General features: G+C 54.4%; 12 protein-coding genes across 12 annotated transcripts in view; 6 read left to right on the top strand and 6 right to left on the bottom strand.

Moving 5' to 3' along the window:
* Positions 1-211: 211 nt before the first annotated feature.
* ASPZODRAFT_137329 (hypothetical protein) lies at positions 212-2,085 on the top strand. Its single transcript, XM_022724284.1, has 4 exons — positions 212-822; positions 916-1,111; positions 1,168-1,922; positions 1,973-2,085. Exons 1-4 carry the CDS (start codon positions 443-445, stop codon positions 2,007-2,009), a joined length of 1,368 nt encoding a protein of 455 aa, XP_022576933.1. The 5' UTR covers positions 212-442; the 3' UTR covers positions 2,010-2,085.
* Positions 1,799-3,957, bottom strand: ASPZODRAFT_137327 (hypothetical protein). The gene has a single exon (XM_022724283.1). It carries the CDS (start codon positions 3,736-3,738, stop codon positions 2,110-2,112), a length of 1,629 nt encoding a protein of 542 aa, XP_022576932.1. The 5' UTR covers positions 3,739-3,957; the 3' UTR covers positions 1,799-2,109.
* Positions 3,958-4,660: 703 nt separating this feature from the next.
* On the top strand, positions 4,661-7,060 carry ASPZODRAFT_1314430 (hypothetical protein). Its single transcript, XM_022722767.1, has 2 exons — positions 4,661-4,733; positions 4,779-7,060. The coding sequence occupies exons 1-2, from the start codon at positions 4,705-4,707 to the stop codon at positions 6,940-6,942; spliced, it is 2,193 nt and encodes a 730-aa protein (XP_022576931.1). The 5' UTR covers positions 4,661-4,704; the 3' UTR covers positions 6,943-7,060.
* A 117-nt stretch (positions 7,061-7,177) lies between these two features.
* Positions 7,178-8,829, top strand: ASPZODRAFT_76938 (hypothetical protein; the record flags this gene model as incomplete). Its single annotated transcript, XM_022730141.1, has 5 exons — positions 7,178-7,207; positions 7,254-7,581; positions 7,627-8,124; positions 8,182-8,681; positions 8,731-8,829. 5 exons carry the CDS (start codon positions 7,178-7,180, stop codon positions 8,827-8,829), a joined length of 1,455 nt encoding a protein of 484 aa, XP_022576930.1.
* Positions 8,830-9,582: 753 nt separating this feature from the next.
* Positions 9,583-10,221, top strand: ASPZODRAFT_155329 (hypothetical protein; the record flags this gene model as incomplete). Its single annotated transcript, XM_022726200.1, has 1 exon — positions 9,583-10,221. The coding sequence occupies one exon, from the start codon at positions 9,583-9,585 to the stop codon at positions 10,219-10,221; it is 639 nt and encodes a 212-aa protein (XP_022576929.1).
* Positions 10,222-11,445: 1,224 nt separating this feature from the next.
* Positions 11,446-13,076, bottom strand: ASPZODRAFT_29260 (hypothetical protein). The gene is made up of 2 exons (XM_022728176.1): positions 12,410-13,076; positions 11,446-12,358 (listed from the first exon to the last, which is right to left on the bottom strand). Exons 1-2 carry the CDS (start codon positions 13,057-13,059, stop codon positions 11,482-11,484), a joined length of 1,527 nt encoding a protein of 508 aa, XP_022576928.1. The 5' UTR covers positions 13,060-13,076; the 3' UTR covers positions 11,446-11,481.
* Positions 13,077-13,268: 192 nt separating this feature from the next.
* Positions 13,269-14,028, bottom strand: ASPZODRAFT_137325 (hypothetical protein). Its single transcript, XM_022724282.1, has one exon. The coding sequence runs from the start codon at positions 13,948-13,950 to the stop codon at positions 13,465-13,467; it is 486 nt and encodes a 161-aa protein (XP_022576927.1). The 5' UTR covers positions 13,951-14,028; the 3' UTR covers positions 13,269-13,464.
* Positions 14,029-14,898: 870 nt separating this feature from the next.
* Positions 14,899-15,747, top strand: ASPZODRAFT_20533 (hypothetical protein; the record flags this gene model as incomplete). Its single annotated transcript, XM_022727614.1, has 2 exons — positions 14,899-15,208; positions 15,254-15,747. 2 exons carry the CDS (start codon positions 14,899-14,901, stop codon positions 15,745-15,747), a joined length of 804 nt encoding a protein of 267 aa, XP_022576926.1.
* Positions 15,748-15,760: 13 nt separating this feature from the next.
* On the bottom strand, positions 15,761-17,534 carry ASPZODRAFT_1314200 (hypothetical protein). Its single transcript, XM_022722756.1, has 5 exons — positions 17,207-17,534; positions 17,099-17,155; positions 16,073-17,003; positions 15,901-16,022; positions 15,761-15,858 (listed from the first exon to the last, which is right to left on the bottom strand). Exons 1-5 carry the CDS (start codon positions 17,240-17,242, stop codon positions 15,775-15,777), a joined length of 1,230 nt encoding a protein of 409 aa, XP_022576925.1. The 5' UTR covers positions 17,243-17,534; the 3' UTR covers positions 15,761-15,774.
* ASPZODRAFT_76923 (hypothetical protein) lies at positions 17,399-18,687 on the bottom strand (the record flags this gene model as incomplete). Its single annotated transcript, XM_022730140.1, has 2 exons — positions 17,399-18,454; positions 18,511-18,687. 2 exons carry the CDS (start codon positions 18,685-18,687, stop codon positions 17,399-17,401), a joined length of 1,233 nt encoding a protein of 410 aa, XP_022576924.1.
* Positions 18,688-19,625: 938 nt separating this feature from the next.
* ASPZODRAFT_1313958 (hypothetical protein) lies at positions 19,626-20,932 on the top strand. The gene is made up of 2 exons (XM_022722749.1): positions 19,626-19,648; positions 19,708-20,932. The coding sequence occupies exon 2, from the start codon at positions 19,856-19,858 to the stop codon at positions 20,774-20,776; it is 921 nt and encodes a 306-aa protein (XP_022576923.1). The 5' UTR covers positions 19,626-19,648; positions 19,708-19,855; the 3' UTR covers positions 20,777-20,932.
* A 69-nt stretch (positions 20,933-21,001) lies between these two features.
* Positions 21,002-21,109, bottom strand: part of ASPZODRAFT_162232 (hypothetical protein) — a gene marked incomplete at its 5' end in the record, with an annotated part of 1,912 nt that continues 1,804 nt past the window's right edge. Inside the window, one exon of the mRNA XM_022726566.1 lies at positions 21,002-21,109.

Below are 21,109 nucleotides of genomic sequence, written 5' to 3'. Positions count from 1 at the left end.
TAACCCTACCTAACCCTAATGTATACTAACCCTAACCTTATTCTGCAGTATTTGCTATACTACTGTTTGACTGTAACCCTAACCCTAACCCTAACCCAACCCTAATCAACCTTCAACCTTATCAAGCCACGTCAGATTGCGCAAGAGAAACGGGGCGACGAATAAGGGGTTTCAGGGGCCCAGAAAATTCAAACAAAATAACACGTCGTCGAGATCAACCTCCCACTCTAGTCTTTCCTTCATAGTCATCCCAGTAATCTCCATTAGCCTCTAGTCCAGTCTCTACTGATATCTGCTGGCTTACTATAGGCTGCAAATTCACGCAGCAAATTGTAGCTAATCTCTATTCTCTCTATTCTCTCTATTCTCTCTATTCTCTCTATTCTCTCTATTCTCTCTATTCTCTCTCTAATTAATCTCTCTTCTCTTCTTTTCTTTCTCAATGAGTGAACAGTACGAGGCACTGCCTCGAGAGGCCGATACCGGCGATCGCCCTCTCCACGAACCGGCCTCATGGATCAAAACATCCTTCAACTGGCTGTGGGAGATGGCCACGACCATCCCCGACAAGCCCACCAAGCCTGCAGACCTGCTCAGCCCGCGGATGCTGGTCTGTCTGCTCGTTCCCGCGCTGGTCATCTTCCTGTCGTGGCTGGAGATGCCGGCGTCGGCGACCTTTGCGCTGAACCTGATTGCCATTGTGCTCTTGTCCATTGTCCTGACGCTGGCGACGGAGCGGCTCTCCCTCGATCTGGGGCCGGCAGGGGGCGCCTTGCTGAACATCAGTTTTGGCAATCTGTCGGAATTGATTGTCTTGTACGTGACTGATCTCCCTCTATTCCTGATCGTGATGGCTAATGGATTAGTGTGTAAGTGTTGTGCTCCAAAGTCACGAATGCCGCTGACAACCCCAAGCACTGCCCTGGCAAGAGGCCATATCAAGATCGTCCAGTACTCGCTTCTGGGCTCCATCCTGGTCAACGTGTTGCTGGTGCTGGGGCTGGCCATGATCGTCGGCGGAATGAAGTTCAAGGAACAGGCGTACGACCGAGAGATTGCCCAGCTGTTTGTCGGCCTGCTCAACTTGACGGTCTTTAGTTTTGCAATTCCGGTATTCCCAAGTCTTCCCAGTCTTCCCAGGTTCATTCCTCAGGCTCATCCTATTAGATGGCATTCGATGCGACGCTGTGGGATACAGACATCTCAGATGAAGCCGCCTGCACCTACAGCCGGGTGATCTCCATCATCCTCCTCGGCGTGTACCTGGTCTATCTGTTCTTCCAGTTCAAACCGATGCAGAAAAAGGCCAAAGACGCGCTGACCTCGGACGAAGAGGCGCTGCTGGCCTATGTCCAGGAACTGAGCTTGCCGGAGCTGGAGGGCGAGGGAGAGGAAGAGGAAGATGTGTCGAAAGAGGACGATCATGAAGTTCAGCAGACAGCACACCCCAAACCAGCTGTCAATAAGAGCTGGCTGCATCGCCTGCATCTCGACTTCTTGCTCGCCCTCGCTCTGCTGCTGCTGTCGGCCGTCCTGATCGGCATCTCGGCCGACTACGTCGTCTCCAGCTTCCGCCATCTCAACCAGCGCGGCGTGCTGGGCAAGTCGTTTGTCGGGCTGATCATCCTCCCTGTCGCGGGCAACGTCGCCGAGATCGTGACGGCGGTGATTGTCGCCGGCAAGGACGAGATGGACCTTGCTATTAACGTCGCCCTCGGCTCGGCCCTCCAGATCGGCCTGTTCCTTGCCCCGATCACGGTCCTGATCGGCTGGGGTCTGCAGAAGGAGATGACTCTGATCTTCGGTCTGTATGAGACCGTCGTTCTCTTCGCCAGTGTGCTGCTCGTCAGCTTCCTCATGGTCCAGAACAAGACCACCTCTCTCGAGGGATTCATGCTCGCCTCTTGCTTCGTCGTCATATCGTGAGTTCCTATCTGTCTCTACTTTGTTTGGCGCCTTACTAACTGGCTAGAATCGGAGCGTATGTTCTTCCAGATCCTCAGCATTAACCCAGTATTAGAATCATGCATAAGAGCCCACAAGGGTCGTAGATAGAATAGCGAAAACTTCAGTTGAATCACAAGGGCATATGAGTATATGATAGTAACATTATCCGAGTCGCACCCGCTTCCACAACCTCATGCTCGCCAGTAGATCCGCCGAGAGGTTGCCGTCGTCGGCGTTGGCGTGGCGCACGACCGCGACCAGAGCGGCCGCGTAGCAAAAGGCCACCTTGTTCTCCATCAAGAAGGTGAGTTGGACGGGCTGCATGCCGCCAAACTGGCACCAGAGCGTCCAGCGCTCGAGGATGTCGGCAACGGCCTGGGCCTGTTTCTCGTCGAGCAGCAGGAGGTAGAGGACGGCGTGGGCGAGCTGGGCGACGGTGTAGTGCGCTGGCACGACATTCTCGCCAACCAGATAGACCAGGCCGGCGGTGGCGATGACGTGGTTCTCGAGCCGCGGCGACTGGATGGCTTCGACGAGCCGGCGCTGCTCGTACTCCTCCTGCGCCTGGATGCGTTTCTGATGGTTGGTGTGGAAGCGCTGCGACTCGCGCATCATGCGCACGCGGCGGGCCTCGGCGGCCTGCGCGACGGGCATGGCGGCTTCCAGCCGCCGGGCCAGGGCGTCTTCCTCCATGCGTTCGTGTGTTTCCATCGTGGTCTCGCCCTGCGGCGGCGGCGGCGAGGACCAGGGCGGCACGTCGGACTCCTTTAGCAGGCCGAGCAGCACCATCACGCCGCAGGGGATCGACTTGCGTCGGGCAAAGGTCACGACGTCGTTGGGGATGGAGAAGGTCCATAGACCGCCGCCGCCGCCGCCGCCGCCGGCGTCTTGCAGCTGGCTCAACGCGGCGGCGACGCAGATGAGCCACAGACCGAAGGTCTCGCCGAGGGGAGACAGATCTCGCTGCTCGCCGGTCATCGTGGCGTCCTCCTTTTCGAAGAAGACGGTCTTGACTTGTTCCTGGTCCATCTTGAAGCGGACACTGCTGTTGTCCACCGTGGTGACGAGGGCCTTGATTTCTTCAATGTTTGATAGAAGGGAGGGTGTTTTAGCAGCAGCAGCAGCAGAAGCAGCACCAGCAGCAGCAGCAGAAGCAGCAGCAGCAGCAGTCTTTACCGTCGACTCTGTCGTCGACTCTGCAACGAGGGTGTTCTCGCGACTGATCGATCTGCCTTTCAAGCTGGAGAGACTCCCCTTTAACTGAACGGCAGACGGGGCTTCTACCAGCACATCGTCGTATCCCGATCTCGGCTGTTCCAGGCGCATCCAAAAAGGCGGCAGACTGCCGGCATCCCTGCGATCCCACTCGGGCTTCCAGTGGAGCTGCAGACTCAACACGCCGTCGGAATCGTCCGGGGCGGCGACGGTGAGCACGACGCCGGTGCAGTCTCGCGGCGGACGCAGCAAGGCCGTGCCTGGCGGCGTCCAGAGCCCGACGCTCTTCAACAGGCGCCAACCCTGGGGATCGGGGACGGCGCCGCGGTCGAGGAGGAAGGCGAGCAGCTCCTCCAAGTCGACGTCCGCCTGCGGGATGACCAGCTCGTCCTTGAACTGGAAGCGATACAGCACGCGGCCCGTCACCAGGCGGTTCCAGTGGAAGATGGCCCAGCTGCCTCCCTTGAGCGAGACGAGGCCGTACGCGCCGTTCATCTGCCAGTACGCCTGGTCCAGCTCGCGGTCCAACGGGGCGATCGAGCAGCGCGGCAATTCCACCTCGACCAGCCCGCCCATCAGACTCACACGCGTCACCGCCGACTCGAGCAGATCGTGTCGTTTCAGCGTCGATCGGATGCTGCGTTCCGTCCACAGCGCCCGGCACGACGTGTACAGGATGGGCAGCACGCCGAGCACCGCCAGCGGCACCCCGATGTACGTGATGATATCCGAGGCGCTCATCTTGCTAGACTGGAGACTCGGTCAGCTTGTGTTCTCTCTGTTCGAGGAAGTGTGTTGTGGTTCAAGTTCTTCCAGGCTTCAGCTCGCGTCGGAATACGAGTCACGAGATCACATTGGGCACGTGATGCTGCGCCTCCAGACATACTATAGTAATAGTAATAGTAAGGAGATGAGAGATATGAAGAATAACAATATTACTATAGTTAGAGTGATATAGTCTGCTCTCTATAGAAGAGTCTGAATAGTTAATAGAATACCCAGTATTTATTAGGCAAAACAAGACACTCTACTGTAGATCCAGGAATTATAGTATATTAATGATAGGGTAGAGCTCTATCAATTAAACACTTACCCAGATACTAACACTTTGGACCTACGCCTGATATTTATAATCATTCATACTTGGAGAAAAGAAGAGAAAGAAGAGAAAGAAGGGATTTATATAGAAAGTATAAACCTTCCTAGATAGAGGTAGCTTATTGTGTATATTCATATAAGCACCAGGAAACTAATTTTCTATAATAGAGAGTAAATTCGCTGGGTAAGACAAGACAGGCTCTTCTGCTGTAGAAGGACTGCTGTTTACTGTTTGCTGTTTGCTGTTTGCTGTTTGCTGTTTGCTGTTTGCTGTTTGCTGTGTTTGTCATGTTTGCAGTTTGTTGTGTTTGCAGTTTGCAGTTTGTTGTGTTTGTTGTGTTTGTTGTTTGCTGTTTGCTGTTTGCAGTGTTTGCAGTGCAGCAGTCAATCGCTCTTTCCTCAGCTTCAGTCTCACAGCAACTCGTTCTTGGAGAAAGAATCGACATGGCAGCATCAATCAGGTTTACCCCCAAGTAAGTCTTCATCAGCGAGCGAAGAGGGAAATGGCTGACGACCAGGGTTAACGGCGAGACCCCCCAGTGCTCGCCCGCGGTTCCCAACGCGACCGGAACGCACGCCGTGGTGACGCAATCGAGATATTCGTTCGACACCCACACCCATACTCTGGAGCTTCTCTTGCTGGATCTCGCCACGGGGAGCGCGACGGTGGTCACAAGCGGCGAGGGGGTCGGCAGTCCGCAGTGGTTGCCCGGCAGCGACCGTCTGATCTGGCTCCAGGCAACACCGTCGGGCTACACCCATTTCATGGTGACGGATATCCACGAGTTGGCCAGCGTGTATACCGCGGGTATCATCCCTGGAGTCCTCGCCAATCTGCAGGTGGTGGACAACGGAGCGGGCGAGATCGGGTACGCGGTGACGGGCAGGGCGAATCCGGACGGCTCGCTGTATCACCCTGGCAAGACCGACGAGGATGGGAAACCGGCACACTCTGGGCGACTCTACACCTCGCTCTTTGTCCGGCATTGGGACTCGTACCAGACCCCGCAGAAGAATGCCATCTTCTTCGGCCTGCTAAAGACCGACGGCTACGGTCCCCGAGACAAGTACCATATCTACAGCTTCACCAACCTCATGCTGTTTGCCGGTCTGGAGGGTGTAGAGTCGCCCATCCCACCCTTTGGAGGCACTGCCGATTTCAGTGTCAGAGGAAACACAATCGCCCTGATTGCCAAGGACCCAGAGCTATCGAGCGCCCAGCACACCGCGTGTCTCTGCCATGTCATCACCCTCGACAGCTGGAACGGCCGGCTGGCGACCAAGCCAGCCGCCCCGGTGTGGTCCACGCGAGGCCTGGGCGGAGCGTTGTCGTCTCCAAGTCTCGCTCCGGACGGGAGTCTGCTCATCATTTCCCAAAAGGAAGACGGCAACGAGGCAGACCGGAGCCGTATCTTGCACTACGCCGCCGTCAAACACGGTCACCCGCATCATCATCACGTTCTTTTCCCTTCTGCGGACGGAGACAGCAACTGGGATGCTGTCCCGTTGGGGCTCACGGTTACGGCCAAGGGGGAACTGCTCGTCCAGGTGGAGGAAAAAGGACATGGGATCTTCTACTATCTCCCGTCTCTGAGCTTGGGATCCGACCTTGAGAACCTTCGGAGACTGCGCCAGCCGGATGGATACATGAATGCCATGCTGCCGCTGGGTCGTGGGTCGAAATTCCTGGTATCGACGAACAGCCTGGTCGACAGCGGTACAGTCAGCATCCTCGATCTCTCCCACAGCGAACAAGTCCACTACCAGCAGGTGTCGTCGGTCACAAATGGCGGGAAGCTCGCTGGTCTGTCGCCGAGCCAGTTCGAAGAGGTCTGGTACGACGGTGCATACCAAGGGCAGCAGATCCATGCCTGGCTGACCAAGCCCGTCGACTTTGATCCCGCCAAAAAGTACCCCCTTGTCCTCTTGCTGCACGGGGGACCGCAGTGGGCCTGGTCCGACTCCTGGCGCACAGATTGGCACCCGGGGGTGTTTGCCGAGCAAGGGTATATCGTCTTCGCTCCCAACCCCACCGGCAGCCGTGGGTTTGGCCATGCGTTTATGGAGGCCATCACAGGCTCGTGGGGCGGGCTTCCGTACGAAGACATCAAAAAGGGGTTTGAATTCATCAGGCAGACCATGCCCTACGTCGACACCGACCGCGCCGTCGCCCTGGGCGCCTCCTGGGCCGGGTACATGGTCAACTGGATCCAGGGCCAGGATTTCGGCCGCGAGTTCAAGGCGCTGGTCACACAGTGCGGCATGACGAACCTGCCCGCCCAGATGGCGACGGATGAACTCTACTTCTTCACCCACGACCACCAGGGCCTGCCGTGGCAGCGCGCCGACGCAGCACACCAGAACAGCTGGCAGCGGTACGACCCGATGCAGTACGCCGGCAACTGGAAGACGCCGCACCTGATCATCCACGGCGAAAGGGACTACCGCGTCGTCTTCTCCGAAGGCCTGGCCGCCTTCAACATCTTGCAGGTGAACGGGGTGGACAGCGCCTTCCTGGCCTTTCCCGACGAGGGCCACTACGTCGCCAACCCGGAGAACGTGCTCGAGATCAACCGCGTCACCCTCGACTGGATCAACAAGCACGTCTTGAAGCATCAATCTGCCCTGTCCCCCGTCCCCCGTCTTGACAGGATCGTGTACAGTCTGAAAAGTACCGTGTAAATTACTTACCGGGGGATATCCGGCTTACGCAAGTCTGGCATAGCCCGAATCCTGGGGCAGTCAATACGTTCTGCTATTGGCGCATTGTCCCTATTGAACGGGGATTCTCCGCCTTTTGGACCCCAATTTTTCCCAATTTTTCCCAACTTTCCCATATTTTCATTCCTGTTTTGATTCCTGTTTTCTTCATGTTTTCATTCCCTGTTGTTTCATTTCCAGATACTACCAGGCTATCATGGTGTCTCCCTCTGTATACCGCATTCTGGTACGTCGTCTCCATAGCCTGCCTCTCTTCGTTATCTAATCGACAGGTCGTGGCCTTTGTGGCCCTGGGCAGCATGACGTACGGCTACTGCTCGAGCATCGTGGCGACGACGCTGGACCAGCCGTCGTTTGTGGCGTACTTCTCGCTCGACACGCGCCCCGACGCAACGCAGCTGATCGGCGCCGTCAGCGGGCTGTTCCAGGCCGGCGGCCTGTTTGGGTGTCTTTCGTGCCTGACGTCGGCGGACTGGCTGGGCAGACGCAGAGCGCTACTGATCACGGCGCTGGTGACGCTGGTCGGGGGCGCGTTGCAGGCCGGCAGTGTGAATATTGCCATGTTTCTTGTGTTTCGCTTCGTCACCGGCCTAGGAATTGGTAGGTTTCCCTCTTATACGATAACTGCAGTGTTCTAATATTCAGGCTCCATCGTCACTCTGGTTCCACTTTACCAGTCGGAAATCGTGCCTCCACGCATCCGAGGATTCCTGGTCGGGATGCACGGCATCCTCATCTGCACGGGCTACTCGCTGGCCAGCTGGGTGGGGCTGGGCTTCTACTTTGTGAATGCCTCCGGGGCGCAATGGCGGCTGCCGCTGGCGATTCAGTGTGTCCCGCCGCTGCTGCTGGCGCTGGGGATCGGCTTCCTGCCGGAGTCGCCGCGTTGGCTTCTTGACCAGAATCGGGTCGAGGAAGCGAGACGGGCGTTCGAAGCCGTGCGGGCCGACGAGAGCGACGCGGATGTCCCGGATGACGCTGTCGAATCGGAATTCCGGGCCATGCAGGCCCAGATCCGAAGCGAGCATGCCCAGGAACACACCGTGATGGATCTGTTCCATTCCGCCGCCATGCGCAAGAGATGTCTCATCGGCTTTGCCGTTCTCTTCGGCTGTCAGGGCACGGGGACGCTGGTAATCAACAGTACGTCTCGAACTGGCTTATACTTTGTATGGATTCTTCTCACTGTTTTTAATTCAGATTATGGCCCCCTTCTCTATGAATCGCTCGGCTTCTCGTCGGTCGCCCAGCTCCTCATCCAATGCGGCTGGATCTCGGTCTGCCCGATCGGCAACCTGATCAACTCGCTGCTGGTGGACCGGGTCGGGCGCACCCGGCTGCTGATGGTCGGCTTCGTCGGCGTGATCACCGCGCTGGTGGGCGAGTGCGTGGCCATGAGCATCTTCGACCGGACGGGGGCGCGGTCGGCGGCCAACGCAGCGGTCTTCTTCCTCTTCTGGCACATCGCGTGCTTCTCCAGCACCTCGGACGCAACCTCTTACATCTACGCGTCCGAGATCTTCCCCACCCCGCTACGGGCCAAGGGCCTGGCCGTCTCTGTGTCGGGGCTCTTTGTGGCTACTATCGTCTTCCTGCAGTGCGGGCCCACGGCGTTTGATGCCATCGGGTGGAAATACTACCTTGTCTTCCTTGCCTGTTCGGTCGTCGTCCTCTTCTTCGTCTGGTTCTATTGTCCCGAGGTATTCCTTCTTATCAGTCCCCTCGTCAAAGCTTTTGCTAACTGGTTAGACCCGCCAGCTCTCTCTCGAGGAAATCAGCGAGCTTTTCGGCGACCACGCGGCGGTGATTGAACCGGAGGAAATAGAAATAGAAGCCAAGTCTAGTTAGGACTTGATGGTATAGTCAGGATGAGAGTTAATAGATAATAATCACTCATAACAGAGACTACCCCGCAAGATCGGAGCAGACTGGCCTCCGAAACACTTCGTATTGCCCGTACTACGTACATAGCAAGGACGGTGGCTTGCTGGGGTAGCTGTGAGTGGTAAACCGTGTAAGCTTGATGTAGTCCAGCCCATTCTCCTAGTAGCTCCTACTAGCTGTTAAGCGTCTAAGCACTCGACTAAGAGCACGTCTAGCTCGTCGGACGCGCGTCGGACTGTCCGTCCGGGGACTCCGGAGCAACTATGGAGGTTGTGTGGCTGACTTAGTAGGTGTGTTGCTAGTATCGTCGGTATCTGGGTAGTATAGATGTCAGTATACATGATAGAATGCGAGTATAGCAGGAGATAGCAGGAGATAGCACAAAAAAGAAAGAGGTATTATAGATGATTGAGTGCTATGGAAGACTGGAATGGCTTCGTAATTGAAAAATCCCATTTGTTGGTATTGTGGGGGCCCCAGTCCCCGCAAATGACGTGTGGGGAACCTGGAGACGGAGAACATCCGGAGTAACTATAGTGTGTGTATACTTCTTGAGATAGGGATAGAGTAAAGTATAAATATCCTCTGCATCTCCAAGTTTTCTCTTCCCTCATCCGGCATCCTCTTCTCTGTTCATTCCTCTTTTCTCTGTCTATTCCTCCATTCCGTTCTGTCATGCTGTTCCCTCTCCTGGCGGTGCTCGGCACTGCGGCAGCGATGCCTCTGGAAAAGAACTTCTGGTGCGACCCTGACGCCTTGAACACGACCACGTGGACGTACACGACCAAAGCGAACGAGACGATCTACGACGTGGCGGCGGCGGTGAAGCGCGGGGTGTGCGACATTGCGCGCGAGAACTGCATGGCGGACGCCCTGATGCCGCTGACGACGGGCGAGACGCTGCTGATCCCCGGGGAGGCATGCGAGGCGGACGAGACGACGTGTCTGATCGTGGCGGACGCGGACGACAACTACAGCGACTGCGTGATCGGCGGGCCGCACACGTACACGACCGTCAAGGGCGACACGCTGGCGTACATTGCGCTCAAGTTCAACCTCACGGTGGCCTCGCTGCAGGCCACGGCGGAGCCGCAGGGACTAGGATACGACCCCAACGCGACGATCGTGCCGGGCAACGACATCAAAGTGCCGCTGTGCAGCCCGAGCAAGTGCGAGATCAGTCCCTGGGCAGTCACGTACGGCACGTACAAGGACTGGGCGCCCAAGCTGGGCACGACTGTTGGCCAGTTGATGGCCCTCAACCCGACCTTTAACCATTCCGAGGGAGGCGGTGCGGTCATTGAATGGGCGTATAACTGTGTCACTTTGGCGGAGAACACGACCGTTATTTCATAGTATAGTAGTATATAGTATAGTATATACTATATACTATATAACTACTACTATACTACTATACTATATACTATACTACTATACTATATACTATACTACTATACTATATACCATATACCATATACTATACTATATACTATACTATACTATATTATACTATCTACTATACTATATACTACTATACTACTATACTATACTATACTATATACTAGTTACTATCTACTATACTATGTATAGCATACCATGGCAATGGGCTTGTCTTGGTCATCTCCGAATTCTTCCGAACGCTAAACGCTGCACTCTGATGACTCTGAATGATGGCTATATCACTCTGATATCACTCTAATTATTGACTGTACTATTCCAATAGTGTCTATGGCCTGCGCACCTTGAAGCTCTCGGGAGAATATACTGGCGTGCGAGGGAAGGAGATCGATCTGCACGGACTGGATGTGCGACGACTCTCTTCCGACCGACTGCAGTTCTTCCTGATCAATCACCGGCCATATATAGACGCCCAGGGCGATCTGATGGAGGGGACTGTCTACGGGGCCAACTCGACGGTCGAAGTGTTTGCCCATTCGGTCACTGGGAGAATCACCGTTCACCGTCTGGAAGAGCGGGTTCTGCAGCAGATCGACTCGATCGAGACAAACATCCCCATTGACAATCTGTCTGTCGATTCAGAAGGCAATCTCTGGGCGGCTGCCTTTCCAGACGCGATCAAACTGATGCAGGCCATACACAGTGGGGGATTTACTCCTCCAGCGACAGTCCTCCGTATCTCTCCCTCCCATGAAGTCGTCAAAGTGCTCGAGGACCGCGACGGACGTGTTCTGCCGTCGACGACGAGTGTGGTGCATGATGTGAAGAGTGGGCAGTTGTTTCTGGCTGGCAATTTCTCTCCTTTTATCACCGTGTGCAGACAGCTGTCCATCTCATAATACTCACTAGCATCTGAGAATACAACCCTAACCCTAAGATATTATATATACATCCTAAATATTACTGTATAAACCCTAAGCATACTCTATATACTGTACTATAGGATACTACTCTATTACCCTAACCTATATACTCTACTCAACCAAGCATCTACACTAAATACTGTAACCCTAACCCTAACCAGTATGTTCTATACTAGAATACTACAGAATCTATACTCAACCCTAAGCATACTCTATATACTCTACTATATACTCTACTAACACTGAATACTCAACGTAACCCCTATATCTTCTACTATGCTATATACTTATGCTACTATATCAAGTCCACCAGAATAGCCTCACTATCCAGAACCTGCACGGTAAACTGCCCATCCGTGACGTCGACAACCTCCGAGACATTGACATTGGCGACGAGATGCCCCTCCCCCCCGTCCAGCGAATAACTCCATTGCTCGCCCGCCCAGGTGATGTTCTGCTCCGGGCCGGCATAGTCGTATCCCATGGCCTGACAGCCGGCCTCTGCCCGCAGCCGGCGCACCCGGACGGTGTCTCGCAGCCCGCTGGCAGAGACGGCGAAGCTGACGCTGCCGCGACTGGCGGTGCTGATGCCGTCCGCCCACGCGATGAAGTTGATGAGGGCCAGCTTCTCGGCGGCCCCCGTGCTGGCGTTGTACGAGGCGTACGCGACCAGATAGTCGGAGGCGAGGTCGATCTCGAGCACGTTGCCGGGCGCCAGGCCGATGAAGTCGGCGACAAACGGCTGGGCGTAGAAGGGGGCGCGCACCTGCGGGCCTGGATTGACGTCTCCCGCCGAGTCGTCGGGCACCCAGAGCGAATGGTTCGCTGCTGGGCGCTGGGTGCCGTCGACGCGCGCCACGCCCGACACCAGGCTGTACAGCTGGAAGTCGACAAACCACAGCGCGGCGCCGAAGCTGTCTTGGATCTCGCGCGGCGTCGTCAGGCCGGACCCGGTCTCGGAGAAGATGTACTGCACCGCCGGGTAGTTGGCGGCCAGGTACGCGACGTCCTGGGGCACGCCGGCGCTGATGTTGCTCACGATGACGGCGTGGTTCATCAGGTCGGTCTGCATCTGCGCGAGCGTGCTGGTCTCCGTTTTGATCTGGTAGAAGTGCGTCGCGGCGAACTTGGCATTGTCTGTGCTGTCGATGCCTCGCTCGAAGGTGTTGATTCTGCTTGATCAGTGCCAGAGCCTACACAAGAGCACTGGTCAGAATACATACATGGTGAACTTGGTGGTGGAATCCGTCTCTGCAAAATCACTAATGTCCAGCAGCTCGAAGATCGTCTCGTTCAGCCCCAAGGCATCGGTGAGGTTCGCCCGCACCAGCTCGACATCTGCCACGTACTGCTCGATGGAATAGCTGACGCCAAACTCGGCGGGATACAGGTTCGGCTCGTTGCCGATCGCGATGGCCGCCAGCCGGTCGCCGACCTGGTCGAGCGCCAGCTCGACGTAGGCCAGCGTGTTGCTCAGGTTGACCGTCGGCCCCAGCGGCGCCTGGACGCTGAGGTGGAAGTCCTGGAAGCTGGCGAAGCCGTCGAAATACGCCGGCCCCAGGATATACGCGGCCGACGAGCCGATGGGACAGTCGCCCGAGACGCAGACCTTGACGGCCGCCTGGCCCGGATCGTAGGTCAGCATGTCGCCGCTGGTGCCGCCTGTGCGGATGGTGAGCGTCTCGGGCAGCCGCTTGGCCACCGAGTTCATCAGCTTGTTGGAGAAGTCGTTGGCGTAGTCGTTGACAAACGCCGTCTCGAAGCCGAAGCCCACAAAGTCGCCGGGCGCCAGCACGGCGTTGGTCGCGGTCGCCGGGACCGTCAGGCTGACGGTCGACGACATGCTCGCTGGTGCTTTGAGAATGGCTTGCATGCTGGGCTGTTGCAGACTTGGTCTTATTTATAATGGTGCAAGAAGGGGTGAAGTTGTGAGGGGTATGGCGCAATACTAGTAGTTATATAGTTACATAATTATAGTAGTTACAGTAGTTACAGTAGTATATTACTATAAAATACAGTCAAGTATTAATAGTTAAAGTATTAATAATAGTTCAATAGATATATCTTTCTTTCTTTCTTTATTCCTTTATTCTATTCTCTTTCCTTTATTCTATTCTCTTTCCTTTATTCTATTCTCTTTCTCTTTCTCTTATTCTCTTCTCTTCTTCTCTTCTTCTCCTATTCTCTTCATCTTTCCCTGCACGCCATATCACGCCTTGTGTCACCATAATGACCTTCACTTAAGCAGGGATGAGCTTTATATAGGATAGATGAGTAATTAAATTAGAACTTTCACCATCCTATTTTCATCCCTCTCATCATCCCTCTCATCATTAGCAACCTCAAAGCCATTCCTCCTATACAGCTTATACGCAGCCATATTCCCCTTGACCACCGACAACTGCAATCGGGTCCCCCCTGATTGACGCGTCCATGCTTCCACCCCTTGAATCAAGAGATCCCCGATTCCTGTCCCGCGTGCCTTTGGTTCCACCCACAATGAAACAAGCTCGGCAGGGATGCCAGCAGCAGCAGCAGGCTTTGGTGGCAACCCCCCCACCATCCCTACAGGCCTTTCGTTGGAGAATGCAATAGCGGCATACACGCCCTCCCTGCTCAGTCGCTCTCGCCATTGCTGTTCCGGGGCAGAGATCCAGTCGGCCAGCTTCGAGCTGAAAGATGCAGGCGAGTCTGTTAGAGCTGACAGGCGGAGCTCGCGCCAGAGAGGCCACTCGTCTGGACTAATTTGGTGGAGTGTTATCATAAGATGAATGATAGATGAATGATAGATGAATGATAGATGAATGATAGATGAATGATAGATGAATGATAGATGAATGATAGATAAATGATAAATAAATAATAGATGAATGATAGATGAATATAGTATGACTCATAGCACTTAGATTCAACCAACTAACCAAGGAAGTCATCATTCTACATTACTTAATCTATACTTGTAATACTCAGTGATATCTCTTTCTTGCTCTAGTATATGCAGACTCTCAAAAACCTGCAATTACGTCGTAATGCACGGAAATCACGACAAGATGGCGTGGAGAAGAGAATGTTCTCATGCCAGTCTGGAGCCACTCCAGGATCTGCAATGAGGGCAGACCCCCAAGGCCCCTCGTACGGGAACTTGGATGGCACGGAGCGTTCAGAAGCCAGACGGCTGCCGGAGGATAGATGTATGTTTCTAGACGCGACAGACATCCGAGATCATTCCTGCTTACTTCTGAGGATCAGCTGGAAAATCCCGAGGGAAGACGCGGCATCGATGTATCTATGACAATCATCCTATTGTTCTTGTGAGCCTGAGCAGAGTTTATGCCTTAGGCAGAAGCATGATTGCCTTAGGCAGACTTCTTTATGCCTGAGGAAGTTTATGCCTGAGGCAGACTTCTTTATGCCTGAGGAAGTTTATGCCTAAGGCATACAGCCTGAGGCAGGCCTTCGACAACGACAACGACGACAACGACAATAAACTCACAACTAAAGAACAGGGCTGAGGACGTCCTGGACCCTGATTACCACCAACTAAGCGCCCGTTGTGTTGATTGACAGATAAATATAGCAACGAGGAGGCGGCGCCTACGCCTCCAATCACCGGGTGGAAGAGAACCACTACCGGAGAAGACGAAGATACAAGAGATGAATCCCCGCTCTCGGTCGTCTCTGTGCTGGTTGTCTAATTTTCTCCCTCCTCATCATGTCTTGCCCCTCGATGCAGGGACTGGAAGTCGTGCAGCCGGGCCTGGAGCCCGTGCCGTTTCCTTCCTGGCGACACAGCTGGACGCGGCCGACGGTGTTGGCAGAGCTGAAGGGATCAAGCCCGAGAAGCAGAGCACGCGAATACTCCCGTCAATACGACGATGCGCTGGCCAAAGAGGGAGGGGGAGGAGGGAAAGTGTACCGGGTTGGACGGCGGACGTTCTGGCTGATTATTGCGTTGGCGGTGGTGGTGGTGGTGGTTGTCGGGGTGGGAGTTGGGCTGGGGGTTGGTTTAACCAGAGAGAAAGGTATTATATTCTCATATTCATATCATTATCATATTGACGTGATAGACTCCAGTGCTGTATCATCGTCGTCTACAGCATCATCATCGTCATCATCGTCTACATCTACACTGTCAAATACATCTACACTGCCAAATACATCTACGATCTCAAATACAGCATCGGTATCCTCTTCAGCATCATCGACATCCACCTCCACCTCCAGCGCTGCGACGGCGACCGTCTCGTCCGTGTGTCCATCCGCCAACGACACGACCGTCTCCCCGAGTCTGGGGACGGTGACCTACCGCATCCTGTGCAACCACGACTTCAGCGGCAGCGGGAAAGAGACGCTGGCGAGCGTGGTGCTCTCCTCCTTTGACGACTGTCTGAGCCTGTGCAACACGATGAACTACTTCCAGTCCCGGACGGACGTCGGCTGCACATACAATGTCGAGGGGACGGGGGGACAGACGCCGGGAACGTGTTGGTGTCTGGGGGGGTCGAACAAGACGATTGTCATCAATGAGGGCAATGATATCGCTGCTCCGATAGACAGTTGATATTCTGTATATTCTGTATATTCTGTATCATTTATTCACCAACTGGACAATCTTTTTGGCTGCCTCCTCCAGATCCGTCTCGGTGTGTACCTCCAGCCCGGATGATTCGATCTATAGATTAGCAGAGACTTTCCTGATGGACGATGAACATACCAATTTCAATGCTTCCTCGCAGTTCGTCCCCTGCAGACGAACCACGACCGGCACTTTGAAGCCGTCCATCTTCTCTGCGGCCGACACGATGGCCTGCGCGATCATATCACAGCGGACGATTCCTGAAGGTATTAGCATGAGAAGAGGAACTCTAGATCCGTAGTATACGCACCTCCGAAGATGTTGATGAGAATGCCGTCCACCCCTGATTCCAGCATGCGAAACGCAGTCAAGAGCGTCTCCTCGGTGGCCTTGCCGCCGATATCGAGGAAGTTGGCACTCTTGCCGCCAAACAGACTGATGAGGTCGTTGGTTGCCATGGCGAGACCGGCGCCGTTGACGATATTGCCTATATTGCCGTCCAGTTTGATATACGAGAGCCCGGCGGGCTCTGCAGCGGCAGCATCGGCGTGGAAGAGATCCTGCTGTCTGAACTGCGCCGAGGGATCGATCTCGCACTTGGCGTCAAGGACAATGAACTCTCCGTCGGGCGTACGGACCAACGGGTTCAGTTCGAGGAGGAGAGCGTCTTTCTCCCGGAAGAGGCGGAACATCTGGCGCAGGAGATGGGCGATCCGGTCCATTTCCGGCCGCGTGAATCCCATCTTCTCCTGGATCGCCTCCACCACACGCGCCGGTATGCCCGACAGAGGCAGCGCAAAGGCGTGCAGACTCTCCGTGTTCGATTCGATGTTGACCCCCCCCTCGGCGGAGATGAGGAGCAGCGGGCTGCCTCGTTCGCGGTCCAGCGTGAGAGCCAGGTAGAACTCGTGCTGCACGTCGACGGCGCGGTAGATGTACAGCTTCTGCACCAACAGGCCGTCGGCGGGCGTCTGCTTGGTCGTGAGCCGGTGGTCCAGCATGTTTGCCGCGTTCTTGTATGCTTCCTCTGGCCCGACGATCCGGATGCCACTTTTCCCGTCGCTGTCGAATCTGCCTTTGCCGCGTCCGCCGGCTTGGATCTGCGACTTCAACACCGAGGGGGCATCTACACAGTTAGCCTGACACGGTGTAGAGCAGAGAGTCATACCGATCTTGGTGACGACGTATTCCGCTTCTTCGGGCGTGGACACGACGAATCCATGGGGAGTTGGAATGGAGTACTTAGAGTTAGAAGAGTAGTTAGAAGAGAAAGAGAGAAGAGTAGTTAGAAGAGAAAGAGAGAAGAGTAGTTAGAAGAGAAAGAGAGAAGACTGACGTCCTTTAAAAGACGGTGGGAACGGTGCTCCAGCAGACTCAGATGGCGGATGCCAGTCTATTGTTGTAGTCAGTTATATTTCTGTATAAAGAGAGTAATACCAGACACCTTGGAGATACTTCGGATACTTCGGATACTCTGCATACTGACTCGATTCTGAGATATTATACTTGATGCTTGATACTTGGAGAGTTCCTTGGAGTGAAGTGGTGAGATCGTGATGTCATCAGGACATTCCGCTGGACCGAGCCGAAAAATACTCACCAAAGTATAACTTATATTAAATACATATAAATATGATTATGTCTCAAAAACCTCGACCTTGCCGTTCTCCTTGCGACTATACTTGACGCCGACGTTATTCCCAGTCTTGGCGTTATAAGGAAACGGCGCCGTGTAATTGTAGGTCGCCTCTCGGCCCTTGTAGGTCTTCTTGACCACGTCGACGATGCCGTTGCCCGCCGAGCACTCGCCCGCGGTCAAGGGCACCGGCCAGACGTCCGAGTAGGTCGAGTACTCGTTCGCCGAGAGGGGTCCCGGGTACGTCTCGTTGGAGAAGAGAGTGGTGGTGTCGACCTCGTAGTTGACGTATCCCGTCTGCTCGGCCACCAGGCTCAGCAGGTTGGCGCCGCAGTCCCAGCGGCCCAGCGAGGGCAGGCCAAAGTTGGCCGACAGCGAGGCGATGACCGAGTAGTGGGTGTAGAAGGTGTCGTCGGTGGTGCCGCGCAGATGGTCCGGGACGGCGCCGCCGAGCAGGAAGGTGTACACCTTGTTCATGTAGGTGTAGTTGCCGGCCTCGTCAAAGGTCAGCATCACCAGCGTGTCGTCGCTGAAGTAGTCGTTCTTGAGCAGCGGCGTGAGCCAGTCCGACGTCCACTTGCCGGCGTACGTGACGTTGGTGTCGTGGCCGTCGTCGGTCATGTTGGGCGTCACAAACATGTACTGCGGCAGCCTGTGGTGCTCGAGATCCTCGTAGAAGCTGCTGAAGTTCTTGATCTGGCGCAGCCGCAGCGCGTCGTTGGTCACCGAGTCGAACAGGATCAACGGGTTGTGCTTGCGCATGTAGTCGTTGGCCCCGGACGCCGCCAGGTACTCGTATCCCTGGTAGCCCGCGTAGGGGAGGCCCTCCTGGTACTCGCCCCAGGCCAGGCTCTTGGTGTCGAACAGGTCCGCGATGGTCGACACGTTCGCCGGGATCTGGTGCCAGTTGTCGTTGTCCATGCCGAACGTGTCGCCGCTCGCCGACGCGCAGTAGTTCGGCTCGGACGGGTGTGTCACGGCCCAGTAGTTGGTCAACAGGATGCCTTCTTTCGCCAGCGCCGCCAGATGGGGGTCGCGACTGGCCGTAGGGTAGTCCTGGATCGAGGCATCAACAGCTGCTTGGTAATCATTGGGAGAGAAGATGCTCTTACCACATTCTCCAGCCAGATGTCGACAAAGCGACTGAACGCCTTGCCCTTGACGTTGGATACTGGCGAGTAAGGCAGCACAGAGGCACGCGCCGCCTCGATCTCGGCCGCGGTGGGATACTCGACGCTGGTGGTCTGCGCGGCAGCCAGCGTCAGGCCGGCCAGGAGGAGGGAGAGCATGGTAGAAGAAGAGAAGAGAAGAAGAGATGGAGAAGCGAAGACAGAAGAATGCAGAGACAGACAGGATCACATTCCGCCTTTATAACATTCTTCACGGACCTCACGTGTTGAGGTATTTCCTCGCAGTGGCTGACAGGACGAATCATCACAGGCCAATATCTCATCACAAGATACTTCTAACAGAGCACGTTGTCGAGCGACTGGATGAAGCTCAAGCACGTGGGAAGATGCTGGAGATCACTGGCGGCATAGCAGACCCTCTTCAGACTAGACATGGTATTATATTAATCCTGTCTGCTTTATTAAGTTTAATTACTCTTGCTAAGCGATGCAAGCGATGGACTAATTTAATAAGGTTATGTGTTCTAGGCTCTGTCTGTGCTAAGGCCGAGTACATGCCATAATTTATTATACTATAATTATATAGTATACTATATACGTATACTATAATTAATTTATACTGATAAGCAATATATTACTGGACTCTACACACAATAACTTATACTCTTTAATAGTGACTACTACATACTACTAGAAACACTCTAATGGGTCCCCATTATTTACCTTCTTCTTTAGTGTCACTAACAGAAACTAGGGAGATGTCAAAGCTTAGATGAGCCATGGCTTGCAGTGGGCCAGTGACAGCTTCCTCAGAGTATAAAGATGCTAGTGTCTAGACATTAATATTATCTAACTAATACTGAGAAACCATTGGATAGCTGTACCTGCTTAATATAAGGGATAACAAAGGATAAGTACCTAATACTAGAACTGCACCGGCAGTTGCGGATATTATCTGCCGCAGCTCCACAGCTCTTTACCCGTATACCTCTGTTATAGAAATGTCAGTTTCTTGGCACATGATCAGCTATTCTTTCTAAGGTCCATAATTTCCATAATTTCCATAATTCCTATGATCCAATTCCGTTATTTTCTCTCTTTTCTTCTTCTCATTATCTAGGTAAGTATTCAAAGCTTTCAAGAGTATAGAGTATATATATTGATTCCTACAATTCCTAGGTGATGCTTAGATGATTGAACCATCACTTATTACTATGTACTACTATAAGTAGTAGTAATCCACGCTAACCGCTTTTCGGATTCAAGAGTGAGACGGAGTTAACCGTGGAGATTATGTGGTATATAAACAGTCTGCTAATATTGAATCATGTCCTACAAACCCATCAATCTCACTATGAAATTCCTCATTACTGGAGCCACCGGCTTCGTCGGGTCCGCCGTGGTCGACGAACTGCTCGCAGCAGGGCACAGCGTGGTCGGACTCGCCCGCTCCGACGCCTCTGCAGCCCTTCTCCAGGCGAAAGGCGTCCAGGTCCTGCGCGGGACGCTGGCAGACCATTCCGTGCTCAAACAGGGAGCGTCCGAGTGCGAGGGCGTGGCCCATCTCGCGTTCGACCATGACTTTGCCAAGTTTGCAGAGAACGCAGTGGAAGAGCGAGCGGCGATCGAAGCCCTGGCGTCGGCGCTGGAGGGAACGAATAAACCGCTTGTGGTGACTTCGGGCACGATGGCCATGGTTAGAGAGAATCTCGTCGGCAGCGAAGATACGCCGGTCGACATGGAGTCGCCCATGAAGATCCGCACGGCCACCGAGACGGTTGTGCTCGCCCTCGCCGCGCGGGGGATCCGATCGAGTGTCGTCCGTCTGGCTCCGAGTGTGCACGGAGACGGCGACAGGGGGTTTGTGTATAGAATCAGCGCTGCCGCCAAGGAACACGGCGAGTCGCTGTATATCGGCCAGGGGAGCAACTGCTGGCCGGCGGTGCATCGCCGCGATGCAGCCCGTCTCTACCGGCTTGCCCTGGAGAAGGGAGTCGCCGGATCGCGATACCACGCGGTCGGCGAGGAGGCGGTGCCCACGCGAGCCATTGCTGAAGCCATCGGGCAGAGCCTGCAGGTGCCTGTCGTGTCCAAGACTGTGCAGGACGCCGTGCAGCGACTTGGGTTTGTTGGATATCCGTTTGCTGCGGACAGCCGGGCGTCGAGCACGAAGACGCAGCAGGAGCTGGGATGGACGCCGAGAGAGGCTACTTTGTTGGAGGACATTGGCAAGGGTGTTTATAATTAGACTAGTACTCTCTAGGAATTCTCTAGGGTTATTGAAGAACCATGGATTTGATAGACCTGGGTTGTAGTCTGATTCTCTAACCCTAACCTATACATTTTCTATGCACTTACTGTTCTTAAGTAGGGTTAGGTTGTAGACTGAATCCTTAACCCTAACCCTAACCTATACAACGGTTCCTATAGGGTTAGGGTTTAGACTGAATCCTTAACCCTAACCCTAAACTATACAACTTTCCATGCTCTATTAAGTTACTGTTCCTAGATTAGGTTGTAGACTAACTCTATAACCCTAACCTAACACTAACCAACTTCTATGTCTATTACTGTTCCTATA

This window comes from Penicilliopsis zonata (genome assembly GCF_001890105.1).
Source record: "Penicilliopsis zonata CBS 506.65 unplaced genomic scaffold ASPZOscaffold_29, whole genome shotgun sequence".
Lineage (NCBI taxonomy): Eukaryota > Fungi > Ascomycota > Eurotiomycetes > Eurotiales > Aspergillaceae > Penicilliopsis > Penicilliopsis zonata.
The sequence above is the reverse complement of the archived record's forward strand: the minus strand, read 5'-3'. Positions and strand labels throughout refer to the sequence as shown.